The 18,277-nt window shown below is 43.7% G+C and overlaps 1 protein-coding gene across 7 annotated transcripts in view; it reads right to left on the bottom strand.

Moving 5' to 3' along the window:
* KIAA1217 (KIAA1217 ortholog) overlaps positions 1-18,277 on the bottom strand; it is an 846,584-nt gene that overhangs the window by 72,243 nt on the left and 756,064 nt on the right. For 6 of the 7 annotated variants that reach the window (XM_023223197.2, XM_023223195.1, XM_023223196.1 and 3 more), the window contains one exon: positions 599-1,431. In XM_023223197.2, the coding sequence (XP_023078965.1) occupies positions 599-1,431 (833 nt within the window). Of the gene's footprint in view, positions 1-598; positions 1,432-8,266; positions 8,527-18,277 lie in introns of those variants that run through there. The other variant, XM_023223200.2, reaches the window with a different exon arrangement.

Genomic DNA, 18,277 nt, shown 5'->3' on the forward strand with positions numbered 1-18,277 from the left:
TTTCACTAGGAAAATTTTGCTGATTTCAGCACCACTCCTAGATAAGTATCAAATCCAAGCCATTCCATTTTCATGCAAATTCAGATTTTTATCCTCTTAGAAAACAGACACATTCTTTCCACTTCCCACAACCAGATGAGAAAACAAAATTGTATCCCACAAGGAAAAACACAAACTGCTATTTCCAACAGTTAAAACTGAAAACCACTCCTTATTTTCAGCAGTAGCAGATCAATTATTATGACCTTTTGATCTTTTCATCTGGCTTCTGCTAATGACAATTTTCTTCCAAATTATTCAGATGTATACAAACGATAATGCTGTTAGATCCATGCTCCAGAGGCACAAGGGACTGATTACTATTGCTGGTGCACCCGTCTTCTTGAACATGGCTTAATGGCTGTAACCTCTGCCAGTTTAGAAACTCTTTGCAGACAACGGTGGCTTTGACACCACTCTGTAACCCCTACAGCATCCACAGGGCATGCTGCAGAGATGGGTGCTCAGACATTTATTCTGTCGGTTTGACCCCTGTAGAGCAGCCCATAGTGACACATGGGCCCAGGTACCACCCTCGGTCACCCTCACTGCACCTTACCTGGTCTCTCTGTCTTTGGGTATCGTTGCCGTGCTGTAAGCAAAAACTTGCTTCTCCACTAGAGGAGGGCCAAGGTCCACAAGGCTGGATAATCCTGCAGTGCTCCGTGGCTTTTCTATATACACCAAGGTGCCTGGCTCCTTTTTAAAGGTCTGGCGGCTCGGTGAGGCCCGGTCTGGCTGCATGGTGTGAGGCGGCCCGTGGGCATTATAGTGAGCATGCATGTCTATCATCCTCAGGTCACTGACTCTGTGAGGAGAGGCAGGGGGCGTTTTGGAGCCCAGTGTAGGCAAATGGCTATCTGGATATTTCCTTGATTTCTGTCTGTACAGTGATTGTTCCATATGCATTTCTGCTTGCATTGAAGGGTTACAATAAGCACTCGCTGACCGGATGGCGGTGCGGTGATATGCAATGATGTGGTCAGGGACATCCAGTGGGTGTCCACCATGGGACGAGGCTATGCTCATCCGTCCCTCGTGATAAAGGTAAGGATCAGCATAGAAACCCTCATTTCTGTACATTGCGATGTTTTTGCCACTCATGTCTTCATCCGGTTTGACATCTCTTCTTTCTAAAATGGCGCTTGGGCTTGGAGAGATGGGTCTGGAGACTGGCAGGCTGGAGATTCTGTCCCTGGGGATGGTGGCATTGCCAGGAACAACCATGGAGCGGGTGCCCCCATAAGGAATTCTGGATGGGGAGGGGGGCATGGAATGGGGCACCGGAGTAGACGGTGGGGAATTTGGAATTGCATGGGGTGGATGAGCAGTAGATCCGGGGCGAGAGGCCCCAGGGCCATCTCCTCTTGCATAAACAAGTTCTCTCTGCATCTGAAAAGAAAACAAAGGATTAGAAAGTTGACTTTGATATTCATGTTTCAAGAGAAGTCTCAGTGTGTAACTGTGTGGCTTCCCCTGCAAGATGTACACACCCTCATCCTGGAATCTGTAAATATGTTTCCTTACATGGCAAAAGAGGCTTTGCAGATGGGGTGGAGTTAAGGATGGTGAGATGGGAGATCTTTATCCTGGTGGACTCAAGGCAATCACAAGGGTCTTTATACGTGTAGGAGGGAGGCAGGGAAATTAGCTCCAGGGGAGATCTATGATGATAGAAGTCGAGTTAGAAGAGTTTGGAAGGTGCTATGAGAAGGGGCCATGAACCAAGGAATGTGGGCAGCTCCTAGAAGCTGGAAAAGGTGAGGAAATGGATCCCGCTATGGAGCCTCCAGAGGGAGGGTGACCCTGCTGACACATTGATATTGATGTGCAAAATCCACTTGGGACTACTGATCTCCATAAAAGTAAAATGATACATCTATGGTGTTTTAGAAAATTATGGCGTTTTGAGCCACTAAATTTATGGTAACTTGTTACAGCAACCACAAGAAATGAATACACCTGATGGAGAGTGCAATTTTGTGGGGTTTCAGGAAAAAAATAGTGTGATGGCTTAAATTTTAATGTCACAGCTTCTTAGAGACGCTGCTTAATAAATGCAGGTCTAGTGTATCAATAGTGCTAATGTTGCCTCTTCTAAAACTTGTCCTGAGCACATTTTTCTACCTTTAGCCCTGGGAAGTAGTAACCATGTTTCCCATCTTTCCAAGTGGATACAATCTAGGGAGATGAGCAGGGGGAAAGGAGATACATGGAGGAAAACCTGGAAGGTAAGTTTCATTCATTCACCAACTCTTCACTTGAGCCTATGATAAATCAGCACGGAGAGGCTGGAAGGAAATAATTAAGCAATAAGAGTACTATGGCAGTGGACCCTTGAAGAATACAATTTTGAACTGTGCAGGTCGACTTATACACAGATATCCTTCTTCTGCTGCTACTCCTGAGAGAGCAAGGCCAAGCCCTTCCCTTCCTCCTTCTCACCTATTCAACATGAAGTTGATGAGGATGAAGACTTTTATGATGATCCACTTCCACTTAATAAACAGGAAACAATTTTTTTTCTTCCTTATGGTTTACTTAAGAACATTTGCTTTTATCCAGCTTACTTTATTGTGTGAATACAGTATATAATATATAACATACAAACTATGTGTTAATCGACTATTCATGTCACCTGTAAGTTAGGGTTAGGGTTAGGGTTAGGGTTAGGGTTAGGGTTAGAGTTAGGGTTAGGGTTAGGGGTCAGCAGTAGGCTGTGAGTAGTTAAGTTTGCGGGGAGGTAAAAGTTCTGTGCAAATTTTTTTTTTTTTTTTTTAGATGGAGTCTTGCTCTGTCTCCCAGGCTGGAATGCAGTGGCGTGATCTCAGCTCACTCACTGTAATCTCTGCCTCCTGGGTTCAAGTGATTCTCCTACCTCAGCTTCTCAAATCGCTGGGATTACAGGCGTGGGCCACCATGCCCAGCTAATTTTTATATTTTTGGTAGAGACTGGGTTTCATCATGTTGGCCCAGCCAGTCTCGAACACCTGACCTCAGGTGATCTGCCTGCCTCGGCCTCCCACAGTGCTGGGATTATAGGCATGAGCCACTGTGCCTGGCCTCTACACAGATTTTTTATTTTATTGTTTTACTGTGTGTGGGCGGTTAGCATCCCTAACTCCCACCTTGTTCAATGGTCAACTGCAATTTGCAACTATGTGACTGTGTTTAGCAAGGGAGTAGAATGAAAAATACAAACTAATTCAGGATATGATGATTTCATATATTTTTACTTTGGTCAAGGTGCCACGGGGAAATGCCCACTGAGATTCTCCAAATGACTGAGGGAAGGAGAGACAAGCTCCACCCATTCTTCAAGTTCTATTGGTGAGGTCACAGGAGCCCACAGTCCCTATCCTGACTTCCAGGAGATGTGACAGACAAGAAGGGTATAAATGGATGGAAGGTGGATGAGGTAGGGACCTGAGGGGAGAGGTGGGGGCTCGAATGGCAAGAACCAAGATTAGCAGCCAAGAGACCCCATGATGTGGGTGACGCAGATGAGAGTAGGGATAGTAGAGGCACCAGGAGAAGGTTGAAAATGAAACAGAGCCTAATGCACAGGATACAAACTAACTGCTTCTTTATCATAAAAACTCATTGCATGTAGTAAAGGGTATTTACCAAGCACTTGGTAAGTGCCTGGCATTATTCTAGGATGTAGTTCTAAACAAGCCCCAAGCTCCATGGAAACTCCCAAGGGCCATGGAGAGGGCACCTTCTTTCTTAAACTTCGTAGATGCTAATGCAGGAACAACCAGTGGGACTCCCAAGGCTTCCTAATCTTGTTCCTGGAATGATCCAGCAGTGTAGAATCCCTGCCCTGCGAGACGTACATAGAGAAGTGGATTTCATAATGAAAGTGACCAATGAGAAGTGCAAATAAGGCGTGAATATGTAGCAACAAAATGAAGCCCTTTTTGAACACATGACCTGGGCACCGCAGAATTGACCTCTTGGCTCCTGTAGGGGCTGACTATTTCTGGGCCCCCTGGAGTTTGCAGACTCCTCCCTCACAATTACAATTTTATTTCCACTTCCCCCCATTCCCCTCCCAAGACTCACACACAGAGCTCCCACTATGATAGGCTAAATCTGTTCTCCCTCCTCTAAACCTAACTTGTGATATGCTGATGCTGTCCAGGGTCTCTCTCCCCATGTCCTAGTTCTTGTGGATCCATACCTAGGTTTGTGGTCAGGCTCCAGGTGCGTCTGCTCTGCATGGCCCCTGCCCTGATGCTCCAGCCCATGAGGTCCTGCTCACTGGACACCCTCATGACTCAGGTGCTCAGTGCTTTAGACCAGAAGGGACAGTCCCAAGGTCATTGTGTGATAATACACCTGACTGATGCTCATTCCAGGAAGGCTGGGCAACCCCGTGACACAGGTTTTGCAGGAGAGCAACACGGATCCTCTATAAATACCTCTCTCACTCTGCCTTCACAATTCAGAGCTCAATAAAAAGCAGAGTATGGCTCGGCAGGAAGCAGCACAGGGCTTCACAGGTCATAAAATACAGGAGGGACTGGCTCAGTGAGCAGCGGATATCTGGGCAAATTCCCCACATAATCAGATTACACAATGCAATAACCAACCAAAACCAACATCGAGATAAATTCATCACATCGACTCAAACATGCCACTGTTTATAAAGCAATACATGGTGTCCAAGGCAAATCACATACAACAAGTGGTAGGTACTATTGTCATTATTGTTATTAATTCCAGAAAAATATTTAAAATATGTAGAACTGTCTGGGCACAGTGGCTCAGGCCTGTAATCCCAGCATTTTGGGAGGCCGAGGCAGGTGGATCATTTGAGGTCAGGAGTTCAAGACCAGCCTGGCTAACATGGCAAAATCCCCTCTCTACTAAAAATATAAAAATTAGCTGGGCATGGTGGCGTGCGCCTGTAGTCCTAGCTACTCGGGAGGCTGAGGCAGGAGAATTGCTTGAACCCAGGAGGCGGAGGTTGCAGTGAGCCAAGGTAACACCATTGCACTCCAGCCTGGGTGACAAAGTGAGACTCCGTCTCAATCAATCAATCAATCAATCAATCAATCAATCAATATAATATCTAGAACCCTCTTTGTATGAACAACAGTCCTAACTAGGTCAATCACTATTCCCTGTTCTCTTTTTCTTCCTTAGCCACCTTCAGAATACATCTTGATCTGGGGGACTATGACCTCAATTAACCAGCAGAAACTTTCCTCTTTTTGGCAGGAGTGTAAAAAGGGACATTAAGATTTTAGGGGCTGGGTGTAGTGGCTCGTGCCTATAATCCCAACATTTTGGGAGGCTGAGGTGGGCAGATCACTTGAGGCCAGGAGTTGGAGACCAGCTTGGGCAACATGGCAAAACCCCATCTCTATAAAAAATACAAAAATTAGCCAGGCGTGGTGCATGTGCCTGTAATCCAGCTACTCAGGAGACTGAGGCACAAGAATTGCTTGAGCCTGGGAGGCAGGGTTTGGAGTGAGCCAGGAATGCACCGCAGTACTCCAACCTGGCCAACACAGCAAGACTCTCTGTCTCAAATAAAATAAAGTAAAATAAAATAAAATAAAATAAAATATTCTAGGGAGTATAGAACTGTCCAGAAGGATAAAGAATATTAGTAAAAAGAAAATGTACAATTTATTTAAATTCATTAAAAGTTGAGTACACGTCTTTGAAAACAGCAAAGGTATTTACATAGGTATTTTAAAAACATGCTTGGTGACATGCAAAAATTGGTTAGAAGATATATAAATAACCTTTAAAATGAAACATTTAAAGATCTAATTAGAAAGAATATCTCATTAGATTTTCTAGTGGTATGTGTAGATGAGATTAGAAAGAAATATAACAATTAACTTAAAGTAATTCTAATACATTATATTGGGCATTCATGTGGGAAATGTCGGTGATAGTGGAAATATCTGACAGCTAATATCCAGTATGGCACGGACACCAACCAACCAGAATGGGACTTCAGCCAATGAGGATGGATGCTTGCCATGAACAGTCAGCATCCTGGATCTGGAGCTAATCCTGTGTGTCTTCCCGGCCCCGTCCACTTCAAAATAATCTTGCCATCATCCAAAAGGGTCATCAAAAGAGTCACCGTCAACCTGAGTTGTCCACAGTGGCACTGAATACAAACATTCGGTTATGACAGAATTGGTAATCTGAGGTTGAATGTCTCTATCAACACAGGTGACTTAGATGTTGGAAGTCTTGGCAGAATTCTTATGTTGGTTTGCCAAGCTATGACTGACTTTCCAAAACGGAGTTTTAAAAAGAACCAGGATCATGTATTTCATCCTCGGCTCTAAATAGAGCCCAAGAAGAAAAATGACACAATGATCCCAATATAGAGTGGGAAAATTTGTTTTAAAACCACAACTAGAATGAACCCTTACGATCAGACAACTTGGGAATCCTACTATAAAAGACAGGGACTAGCCTAAGGCGACTCGCTCTTAGGATGTGGGGGAAGGTAAGGGGACATCACTGGAGGGATGTTTTCAAGCCTTCAGTGTGATTTCCAAGGTCACCCTTATAATAAAAAGTAGAATTTAGAGACTCCAGAATCTGATAGACTAAAGCAGCATGATGGTTAAGATTGTATAATTCACAATTTAAAACAAACCCAGCCTTTGATGCGGGTGTTCTTACTAAGGAGAGATCTTCCTAGAATCTGTCACCAACACAGATTTATTTTGTTTTGGTTTTTAACTGTTATTTTGCTAATGAGTAAAGATATGGCATTAAATACATACTGGGTTTTTCCTGCACTGGTACTCAAAGTCAGACCTTGTGGGAGAAAATTATACTAAACTGACAAAGAAAATAAATAAGCAAAACACACACACACACACAGAGTTGCCATTCACATTAATATATCTTAGTCCCTTATTCTACCACTGATCTCTCTGATGCTACTAATCTTTTTTTTTTTTTTTTTGAGACGGAGTCTCGCTCTGTCGCCCAGGCTGGAGTGCTGTGGCCGGATCTCAGCTCACTGCAAGCTCCGCCTCCCGGGTTCACGCCATTCTCCTGCCTCAGCCTCCCAGGTAGCTGGGACTACAGGCGCCGCCACCTCGCCCGGCTAGTTTTTTGTATTTTTTAGTAGAGACGGGGTTTCACCGTGTTAGCCAGGATGGTCTCGATCTCCTGACCTCATGATCCACCCGTCTCGGCCTCCCAAAGTGCTGGGATTACAGGCTTGAGCCACCGCGCCCGGCCGATGCTACTAATCTTATCATCTCTTTTCCCTTAGTGAGTTTAAAGTAACTAGCTATGTTCTATCATTGACACTTTTTCCCCACAGAATTTCAACACTAATGTCACAATGTAAGCTTTAAACAATTTCATTTTACAGCAAGAAAGAGATGACCGACACAGAAAAATAAAGATTCTTTCAGCCCCCTTTCTGAATACAACTATTTGCCGTGTGCACCGAAGCCCAGACACAGAAAATGTTCATTCACCTGCCCTAGATATAATGGCAATGTATGGACAAGACTGTTCTACCACATTCATCTGCTTGGTTAGGCACTGTCTTTTCTTCTTTCCGTTACTACCCAAACCTCCATTGTCTCTTTGTTATTTGAGTCCTTCCAGTTCTTAGAAAGAGGGTAGTTTCTTCAAGAGCCTCATCATAATAGCAGGCTGAGAGGCTGGTGTCCCTGCCCACAGACTGCACACGGATCAAAATGCTGTTTACACCATACTTCTGAAACACTAGAAAGTATCTGGGGCCATTTCATATTAAGATCTGAAGTCTGAGTTAGAAATTCTTACATGTAGCTATATTTTATTTCCCAAAAGTATCGTAAGTCAAATCGAATATCACTCATTCAGAAGTTTCTTGAAGGTAAGATAAGAAACGACATATTAAAATTGTTTCCAGAAAAAAAAAAAAAAAAAACCTAGTATAAAAGATATTTGTTTAAAATCATCTTGGGAAACTGCCTCATGTAATAATGTCTGTGGAGTATTAAAATATATATACGCGTGTGTATGTGTGTGTGTGTGTGTGTGTGTGTGTATATATATATATATATATCTTGTGGAAAAGGAATATTATGTACAGTTTGTTGTATTTCAAACCCCACCCTTCCAAGTCTGGAATTTGTAAACATATCACTCAATCAGACCACACAGTGAAGTAAGCAGAGAAAACTGAAAAGGAATCTTATGACACTTTCACCCTCAAAGAATTAAAGCCACTTACTTTTTCTTAAGGAAATCACCTGTGTACCTAACGCCGTGAGTAAGCACATTCGCTCAGGTCCTGATTACATGATTCCTTTGTTTGCTGGCTTCGTCTAAATCCTTGGTTCCACACTTGAATATTTTAGACAGCTTCCTCTTCAGAGACAAAATCATCACAAAAGACACAGAGATCCTAAAATGCTTCTCAGCTCGAGTGTTCACAACCAATAAAGACCATTTTGTAATACCTAGTTTTCAGAGAGAAGCTGACAGTGGCATGGATAAAAAGTAACCCTCCCCGTGATAAGTCAATTTCTCCTCCCCTTGGAAATTAGTCACTGAATAACCTCAGCCCACATCCAACCACAGGCTACCTCATGGGTGACTCAGTCCTTCAACAATTGCTTACAGGGAAAACACCAGTGAAGGAACTTTAAACGGCCTAGGTAAATGGGTTAACAGCAAAGGAAATATTACAAAATATATTTCACCGAAGGCAAACAGGATCATTAAAAAGGGCAAACAACCAGCCACCGAGAAATGAAACTGTCAGAAAACCCAACATATTCAATCCAGAGGAACCAACTTTCAGATCAGTTTTCTGTTGACCTAAAGGTGCTACTTAAACCTAGACCAGCACCCAACACCCAGTTTGCTGCCAGACTTTTGAAGTCTGCGAATTGACAGCTGAAGGAAACATAAGCCTCTTCCCCTGGTTTAATACCAGAGGGAAAACATGAGGGAGATAAGGAGGCTGTCTATTAATTAACCAGCCCTGTTTTACCAAGCTGAACTTTGGGTAACAGCCATTAATCAGTCCTACATAGAGCCGGGCAAGGAACTGCAGTCGCCCTGGAAAATACATCTGAAAGGAGAGGGAAAGATAGAGAGAGCAAACCGTGGCTGTGCAGAGGGGATTCTGGAAAGGAAACCAGAGCCCTTCTGCCCCACCCTAAACAAGATGAAGGACGAGAGGTAGGCGATCCCCAGAGACCTCTGGATACAACCACTGTCAGCACAGCCGGTCTCTTCCAGGGGAACAGGTACAAGAAGGTGCGTGTCCACAACACGAAGTGACTTGTGCAGCTCTCAGCGGAGGACGGGAATTAATGCATTGCTAGCAAAAGGTCAGGGAGAAAGGAAGCACCTCCTGCGCTCACAGGCTGGCTCTGATCAGCATCATGTTTTCTGGGTCCTTGAGGACTGGGTGGAACCGAAAGCTATCCAAGTGGGAATACGGTGACGAGGAACTCCACACGCTGGGCTGGAAGCCCCACTGGCTTCACGCCACACCCGACTACCACGCTCTGGGCAGCAATATATAGGATATATTGCTTTATTTGCTTGTGACACTTCATATTCTAACAAGGGATTTTTAAATCCCTGTGCTCACCATACCGCACCCACAAACACTCCAATAGTCACACAGCAGTTTGCAGTTTACAACATTTTAAAAACATTTTAAGGCTTTTAGAGGTTGTTCTTGCTGACCAAAAGAATTCCATGACGTCTTTCAAGTTCAAATCCAGTCCTTTGCAGGCTTTCTAAAAAAACTGTTTACTGCCATCAAATCACTCTGTGGTTATTAAAGAAGGGGGCAAATGGAGCACGTAACATTGCCACCCTCCTAAGATGTCTCACTAGGAACGATACTTGGGTGCAGTGGTTGTAACAGATGCCACCTAAGAGGTCGGAAAACAGTAGAAGGAATGTGGAAGCTCTTGTTTTGATTTTTAATCTAATCAGCAAGGGTTTGTTATTTCTCATCAGAGTATGGGAGGCACACACTATCAGTTTCTGATGAATCTGGTACACATTAGGCAGGTTTTGTGTCTTCGGTCAAGCACATACTTTCCAGGAAGGGGGATGGAGGGGTGGTCCCCTTGTCTGATTACCCCGCGATGCTGCCCCTATCACATCCCTCAAAGACCCTGTTTTATGGCGTGAGGTGTGCTAACAGACACGGCTCTTATAATTCTTCTTTACCTGCTTATTACGGGCAGGGTTGCTTGTTGCAGTGACTATTTGTGAAGGGTCTGGGGTCAGACTGTTCCCCAGGAAACAGAGCAGTCAACTCTCTCTGTCCCTGCTGATTGGCTAAGAAAGTCATGCCATGTTCAACATGTTATCCCGTATCTGCTATGGGCTAGGTGCTATGTGGCTCACACCTGTAATCCTAGCACTTTGGGATGTGGAAGCAGGAGGATTCCCCAAGCCCAGGAGTTTGAGACCAGCTTGGGCAAAATAGGGAGGCCAAGTCTGTACAAAGAGTAAAAACTTAGCTGGGCATACTGGTGCATGCCTGTGTTCCTAGCTACTTGGGAGGCTGAGGTGGGAGGATCACTTGAGCCTGGGAGGTTGAGAGGCTACAGTGAGCCAAGATCACACCACTGCACTCCAGCCTGGGTGACAGAGTGAGATCCTGTCTCAAAAAAAAAAAAAAAAAAAAAAAAGGCAACAAAACAAAAAACCAGAAGAAACCTTGTTCATTACGCTAGAGAGAGGTGGCTTCTGTTGACCCTGTTACAATGAGAGTCGGTGGGTTCAATGCGAGAGGTCTGGTTTACCTCTTCCCTTCCCTTCCTTCCTGCCAGGTTCACAGCAATTTCCTTTCACTTTCAAAATGCTCCAGGGCACTGTCTGTAGCATGCGCGCATGGATTCGTCATTACCAGAGCAGTAATTCACTGTCAGGAGTTTGAAAGCCAGCCCAATCCTGCGGTGAATCAGGATGAGTTAAATGCTCTTTAGCAAGCACGGAGTTCACCCAAGAGAGAGGTGGAGCTCAATCTCCAAAGGCCCCAGAGTATCCGCTAATGAACCAGACAAGCCAATTTCCTAAACAATATTCTGGTGTCCTGGTGCCATCTAGGACCCAGTGGCTTAATCTCAGTGGAAGGCACATTCTCCAGAGAAGGGCTCGTTCAGGCCAACTCACCACAAAGTTTGGTTCAGTATGAGTGTGTGCAACCATTAACACCCCCACGCTTCGGTTTGATGACTTCACCAGACCCTTCTCTGCTTGCTCTACCTTGGGACATTACAGCCATTGCTAAATTACTCTTCCCAGCTGCGTATAAAGTGTCCTACTCTTCATTTTCCCTCTTCCTTTCATTGACTAGGCCTAAAAGCAAAGTGGAAGCAATGTATTCTTTCTGAGTCAGTGTTAAGAATGGACATGCTAGGAAATATTCAGGATTACCTCAGCAGGAAATAATTTTTATGCTCCGGTAAAGCCAATAGTATTGTGACACATATTCCTTCCTATTTTCCCTTTCATATTCATTTCTTCATTGGCTTTTAAAAAATTACATTTGCTCAAAGAAAATCTAAACTGTACCTATAGATACGAAGATGATATTAGGAAGGGAAGGGATTATTACACTGAAAAAATTTCAAATTCATCTTGTTTGCATTGGTAAAATTGGGAAGATTGCCATTTTGTAAGGTTTTAGTTAGCCTATTGTTTCATTTGATTGTAAACGGAATGTCTTCCAGACATGAGGCAGACAGACAGACTGCTGCCAAAATTATTTAATTCCCAGGAAAGAGATGGTCCAGTCAGCGGTTAGCTTATGGCTATATTTAAGATGAGCGTTATTTCTATAAATCTTTTGACACAGGAACTCTACTGAGCCCTCCAGTGGCCAGACCTGGCTGACCAGTCCTGGGTCCAACAGTGATTAAAGATCTCAATCGGGAACAGAATAAAGAAGTAATGTTAAATAAATCATTTCGCTTCCAAGCCACAATCAATAACTGTGCAGTGCTGTAGGATGGATAAAAGAAAAATGTCCTTCTCACTGATACTCAATCTTCTGCTGGGCTACTCCTGTGTTCTCCAGGCCAAGGACAACCTTCTTTTGTACCGAAAATAGTTACAGTTTGTAAAATGATATCTTCTTTATACCACTTGCAACAGATGGTACAAATCACTCCTTCTCTTATCTCCATCTCTGCACATCCACCCATTTCCTGGACGGACCTTGTTCTTTTATGCACAACTCCCTTTCAGTGTTTCCTAGATTGGATACTAGTAAGTTATCTACAGCACCCAACTACAATTTTTTAGTGCCTTAGACTTTATTTTTCTCCTTATGACAGTTCTGGAAACTCCTATTTAACTTGGCAACCACATGTTGCCATATAGGATATATTGCTTTATTTGCTTGTGACACTTCATATTCTAACAAGGGATTTTTAAATCCCTGTGCTCACCGTACCGCACCCACAAACACTCCAATAGTCACACAGCAGTTTGCAGTTTACAAAGGGCTCTCAATTGTGACATTTCATGGGCTCCAGAACTCAGTGAGAGACATAGGACAGGTATCCTACGTCTTTTTGAATGGTTAGGAAACAGAAGTGCAGGGAGTTAAGAACCTCACCCAGCTTCCCATAGCTGCTAAGCAGTGAAGCAGCAAGAACCCCAGCCTCCTCGGTTGTTTGCGTGTGACCTGCTGTGCACTTCAGCACACTGCGAGCTATTCTGCAAAGAACGATGCTCCTCATGCCTACCCACGCATGATCAATGACGGATTCCTTATTCGATTTCTGGCCTTGGTGTGAAACATGAACAAGTCTGTCTGAGAAGTACCTCACTCCATTCACCGGTCCAGATTTTCACAGCAAAGGAAAAGAATCACTGGGGCATCTCAATGGGCTTCAGCTTTAATGATTTAGAGCCTCTATTGACTTACAATTAGGTTTTACCTACTTGCCTCAAAATGAGTAAGTTATATAATTAGTTATATATTAGTTATATTTAACTAAGACATATCAGTATATATGCTTGTATATATTATACTTATATATACCTATCTATATTATACATCACTCAGCACTATATAGATATCCCCGTATCACATAAGTTGTATATACGTATACACATACATATATGTGTATGTACACACAGACACATGCACAAGGTCATCATCAGTCACAGGCACCAGATTATTTATAAAATAAAATATCTGAGCCTTAGCTGATTAAAATCCCTTACCATTATAACCCTAATTCTATTACGGGCTGACATTCCCAGGACCACGCCCCTCAGAGATGCACGCACCGCCCACAGAGGCACAGGGTCTCCATCGCTGCACTCTATGCCCTTCTTTCTTTTCACTGGAGAGACTGACCAAATTGATTATATTGTGAACAAAAACAGCTAGCTAGAGCATTATATAACTTTACGATGATTACAACAACATGAGAATTAAAATGTATACATATTTTAGCTTGATGATATTAACATACCTAAATTTACACAATGAGGTGATGTTGATCTGTGTAGAATTTTATGCTATACAGCCGGGTGCAGTAGCTCACATCTGTAATCCCAGCACTTTGGGAGGCCGAGGTGGGCAGATCACCTGAGGCCAGGAGCTCGAGACCAGCCTGGCCAACATGGTGAAACCACATCTCCACTAAAAATACAAAAATTAGCTGGGCATGGTAGCACACATCAGTAATCCTAGCTATTTGGAAGGCTGAGGCGGGAGAATTGCTTGAACCTGGGAGGTGGAGGCTGCAGTGAGCCAAGATTACGCTGCTGTACTCCAGCCTGGGCAACAGAGCAAGACTCTGTCTCCCCCCACCCCACCCCACCAAAAAAAACAGAATGTTATGCTCTACAACTGCAGTTTAAAGGAGAGATATGAAAACAGCTAGGTAGAGTGTTATATAGCTTCAGGATGGTTAGAACATGAGAATTAAAATGCATATATATTTTAGTTTGAAGATATGATATACTTAAACAATGAATCGATGTTGATCTATGTAGAATTTCATGCTATACAATTGCAGTTTAAAAGATAGATGGTTTTCAGAGCCCATGAGAGTAAATGGTGGTAAACACATTGGGGAATGGCAGATGTCAACTTGGAAACCATATGGCCATTTATTCGTGGTCTGTCAATGTCTTCTCACAATGGAGCTACTCAAATCCCAGGATGTCTGCTTCTGTAATAACTCCTTTCTCATGGCCTCATGTGGTCTCAGCTTCTCACTACCAATTGCTCCCTAGTAGGTTTAACCCCTTCAGGCCTGTCTCATGTCTCCCTTCACTGCTCCTCCTTCTTAGATCACAGCTTTTCTGAAACCAACTCTGTGGACCTAGGTTACCGTCTTAGCCCTTCTACAGGAACCACATTCCATTGCCTGCATTCTGCTGTGTTCATATTGATCTCAGTAGGATTTGTGTAGGTTCTATTACCAAGCAAAAGAAAAAACAGCACAAAGTGAGCTGTGTCCGTGGAGCAAATTTTAAAGGGTGTGTTACGGATGACTTCTGATGAAAGGTGTTTTAGTTGTGCCATTATTCTGATCCTCAGCCGAACAACATCAGCCCATGTGTCAAGAGAAGAAAGGATTGTCTGAGGGAACGGTCCCAGAGGGTAACACTACAAGACAATAATTCATAGATCTGCCAGGTTCAATTTTTACTCAAAATAAACATGAAAAAAACAATGATGGGGACCCAGATTAAAACAGCCCTCGTGCCAATTCTTCCTGGGTTCAGAGGAGCCGCCTCCTCCACTGTGAATGCCCCACTGTGAACTTTTATTCAAAAATAAAAGAAGTTCCATGTGTATCCTAGGTGTACTGAGTGTGCAAACTGGGGAAATTCTCGTGTGTAAGGCTAGGAGTTGATGCCATTTGTTACACAATTTTATAGGCTTATGAATGAAAAATGTGTACTTTCCCAGTTTTCATTAGTTATGAAAAAATCTAAGAGGTTCTAGGTTTATAAATTAGATGACAGTAGCTTTGAAAACCCATCTACTTTCCTTGGGTTTAGTTGGAGTCTGTGACAGAGAACACAAGAGCACCTGCTAGTTTGGGGGCCAGGCCAGTGGCTCTGAAAGCCCCCAGGTGTGTTTCCCCGCAGTCGGCACAGCAGGGTGATGGGGGAAGAACACCAAATGGGGAATCCCGGAACCAGCATTCTGGTCCAGGTGTTAATATTGTTTTCTTCCTTTTCACTTTTTTTAGTTTTAAAGAGACAGGGTCTCATTCTGTTACTCAGGTGTAGTGCAGTGGTGTGATCATAGCTCACTGAAGCCTGGAACTCCTTGGTTCAAGTGATCCTCCCAACTCAGATTCCTGAATAGGTAGGATTACAGGTGTGCACTACCACACCTAGCTGATTAAAAAAAATTTTTTTTTTGTAGAGCTGAGATCTCACTACATTGCCCAGGCTGGCCTCAAACTCCTAGTCTCAAGAAATCTTCCTGCCTAGGCATCCCAGAGTGCTAGGATTACAGGCATCAACCATCACGCCTGGCCAACATCCCTTTCTTTATCTGTAAATAAGAAATCTCATGTAGATTTTCTCTAAGGCCCATTCCAATGATGAGATTCTGTGGATCCATATATTTACTGAGTAGCTACCTATATACAAAGCCCAGCGTTAAGACTGATGAGGGAAAAGGGATCTGTAAGGCATGATTTCTACCTTTGGAGAACTTATGTTCTAGTAGGAAAAATAAGACATGTGCATGAACATTAAAATATGACAAAGCAAGAATAACTTTGCCAAGTGTCAGACGAGTACAGCAGACAAACACTCTGGTAGTTCATTGAAGAATAAGATTCTTATGGTTGGGGTGGCCGAGGAACACCTTTCTGAAGAGGTGAGAGTGGGTTCATGAATGATGAGTAGAATTTCAGTAGGTAAGAAAGAGGTCCCTTTCTTAGGTGTTCCAGGCAGGAACAAAGGCATGGTCAAGGATAAGGGATAGGAAAGTCCAGGTGTCCTGGGTGAATGGCTAGACTACTGACCCAACAAGTGAGTTACTCTCAGACAGTGGTTCTCCAGCTGTCAGACGGTGGGCATCAGAATCACCTGGAAAGTTTGGTAAATCAGATTACTGGGTCTACCATCCACTGTGTCTGATTCAGTAGGTCTCAGGTGGTGCCAAGGAATCTGTATTTCTAACCAGTCCCCAGGTGATAGTGACCTGCTGGTCCAGGGAGTGCTCTTTGAGTACCACTGCTTTAGTGAGTAGAGGGACGTGGTAATACAGGGTCACTGAACGTTCACATCACAATCTCCATTCTACCGTGAGCTTGGTTAAATCCTTTGGATAGCAATCACAATTGTCTAGAATTTCTCTATTATAAATATTGTCAACTAAATCTGCCAAGAGAAGATGGAAATAGGGAAGAAAATGAATATTTTGGGTAACTTCCTATTTACCAATGCTTTCCAAAATTACCTCATTTAATTCTCATCTTATTTCCATCAGATACATTATAATTCCCATTTCACAGATGAACAAACTGGGCTCAGAGACTTCAAATATCTTACGTGAAGTCAGATAACAGGGCCAGGATCTACGAAGTGCTAGAATAATCTTGCATTCTAGTGTTAAGAAATCAGTGTGGAGACCTGACCTTTGAATCCTCTTCAAAGGAGGGCAGTGGTTCAAGAACCTCTAAAAATGAGTATTATTTCTGTCCCAAATCAGGTCCATCTGTATCGAGTGTTGCAAGAGTCACAAGAGACGGGTCAAATAGACCAACCCATGTTCATGTTATCTACAAATGTGGGGAACAAAAAAACTTCCAAGTAATGACTCCAGGGTACCCACGAGCCCCACAAGACCGCTCCATTTCAAAGGAATACCTTCGTGTTTTCAGTTCAAATAGCAAGTCAGTCAGCCAGCCAGGGAACATGGCTTGGAAATCTGAGATGGTCAGCAAAACCACTGCTTCTCCTTATTTGGATAAATAACAGCCTTAAAGACAACCAGTTTGGGAGTTGTACATGCCCTGAGGCTGGCCTTGGCAGGCATCTCTGCCCACACCCTGCTATGCCTTTTGCTGCACCAACAGCTGAAGGAGTGTAGCCAAATATTGACCAATCCCTTCTTCCCCACCAGGTACTGACACCGACAGGAGCCTCCTCTTCAGCGACACGATCTGCTTCCCTGTGTCCCAATAACAAACTGCCAGGTGGGCCTTTGAGTATCCCTACGTTTAAGTCAAGCCTTGTACTCCTGACACTGAGTAGCTCATGGACAGAACGGACAGCAAGTCAGTAAGTCATGCTCCACATGATGAAATGCCCACAGAGGGTAAGGAGCTACACACTGTCTTCTTACCCATTGCCTCCACGAAGGAAAGACTTCCCTCCCACACAGGATGTAAGGCAAGTGAAGAAAATGCTTTGTAATCTATGGAGCACTTTTCAAAGTTCATGATGAGGGCCGAGCACGGTGGCTCACACCTATAACCTTAGCACTTTGGGAGTCCAAGGCGGGAGGATGGCTTGAAGCCAGGAGTTTGAGACCAGCCTGGGCAACATAGCAAGACCCTGTCTCTGCAAAATTTAAATTTAAAAAATTAGCCAGGCATGGTGGTGCATGCCTGTATTCTGGCTACTCGAAGGCCGAGGTGGGAGGATGGCTTGAGCCCAGAAGGTCAAGGCTGCAGTGAGCTATGATTATACCACTGCACTGCAGCCTGGGTGATAGAATACAATCCTGTCCCCCCATCCCCACCCCCCAAAAAAGTTCTTGATTAGCACCAAGAGCTTTCAACTCACTTCAAAAAGAATCAAGCTCCAGGCTGACACAAAGGTAGCTTATCTTCCACCAATGCCCAACCCAACCTCCCCAGCCCTTTGTTTTTTTTTTTTTTTTGCATTATCTTTACTTTTCTGAAAAGCAACGTTAGAGCAACATTTCTCCTACAGAGGACAGGAAGATAAGCGACAATAAATAGAGAGGATTTCTTTAAATTAGGGCAGCAAGACACTGGGGCCATTTCGATGACCTTTCCTCCAATGCACTGAAGTATACAAATTAGTTTCCAATTTTTTTTTTTTAATTAAAAAGGGTTTAATTAGTTGGGCACAGTGACTCACGCCTGTAATCCCAGCACTTTAGGAGGCCCAGGCAGGAGGATCAGTTGAGGTTAGGAATTCGAGACCAGCCTGGCCAACATGGTAAAACCCCGACTCTACCAAAAACACACAAATTAGCTGGGTTTGGTGGCAGGTGTCTGTAATCCCAGCTACTAGGGAG

The sequence above is a fragment of the Piliocolobus tephrosceles genome, chromosome 9, assembly GCF_002776525.5.
Source record: "Piliocolobus tephrosceles isolate RC106 chromosome 9, ASM277652v3, whole genome shotgun sequence".
Taxonomy (NCBI): domain Eukaryota; kingdom Metazoa; phylum Chordata; class Mammalia; order Primates; family Cercopithecidae; genus Piliocolobus; species Piliocolobus tephrosceles.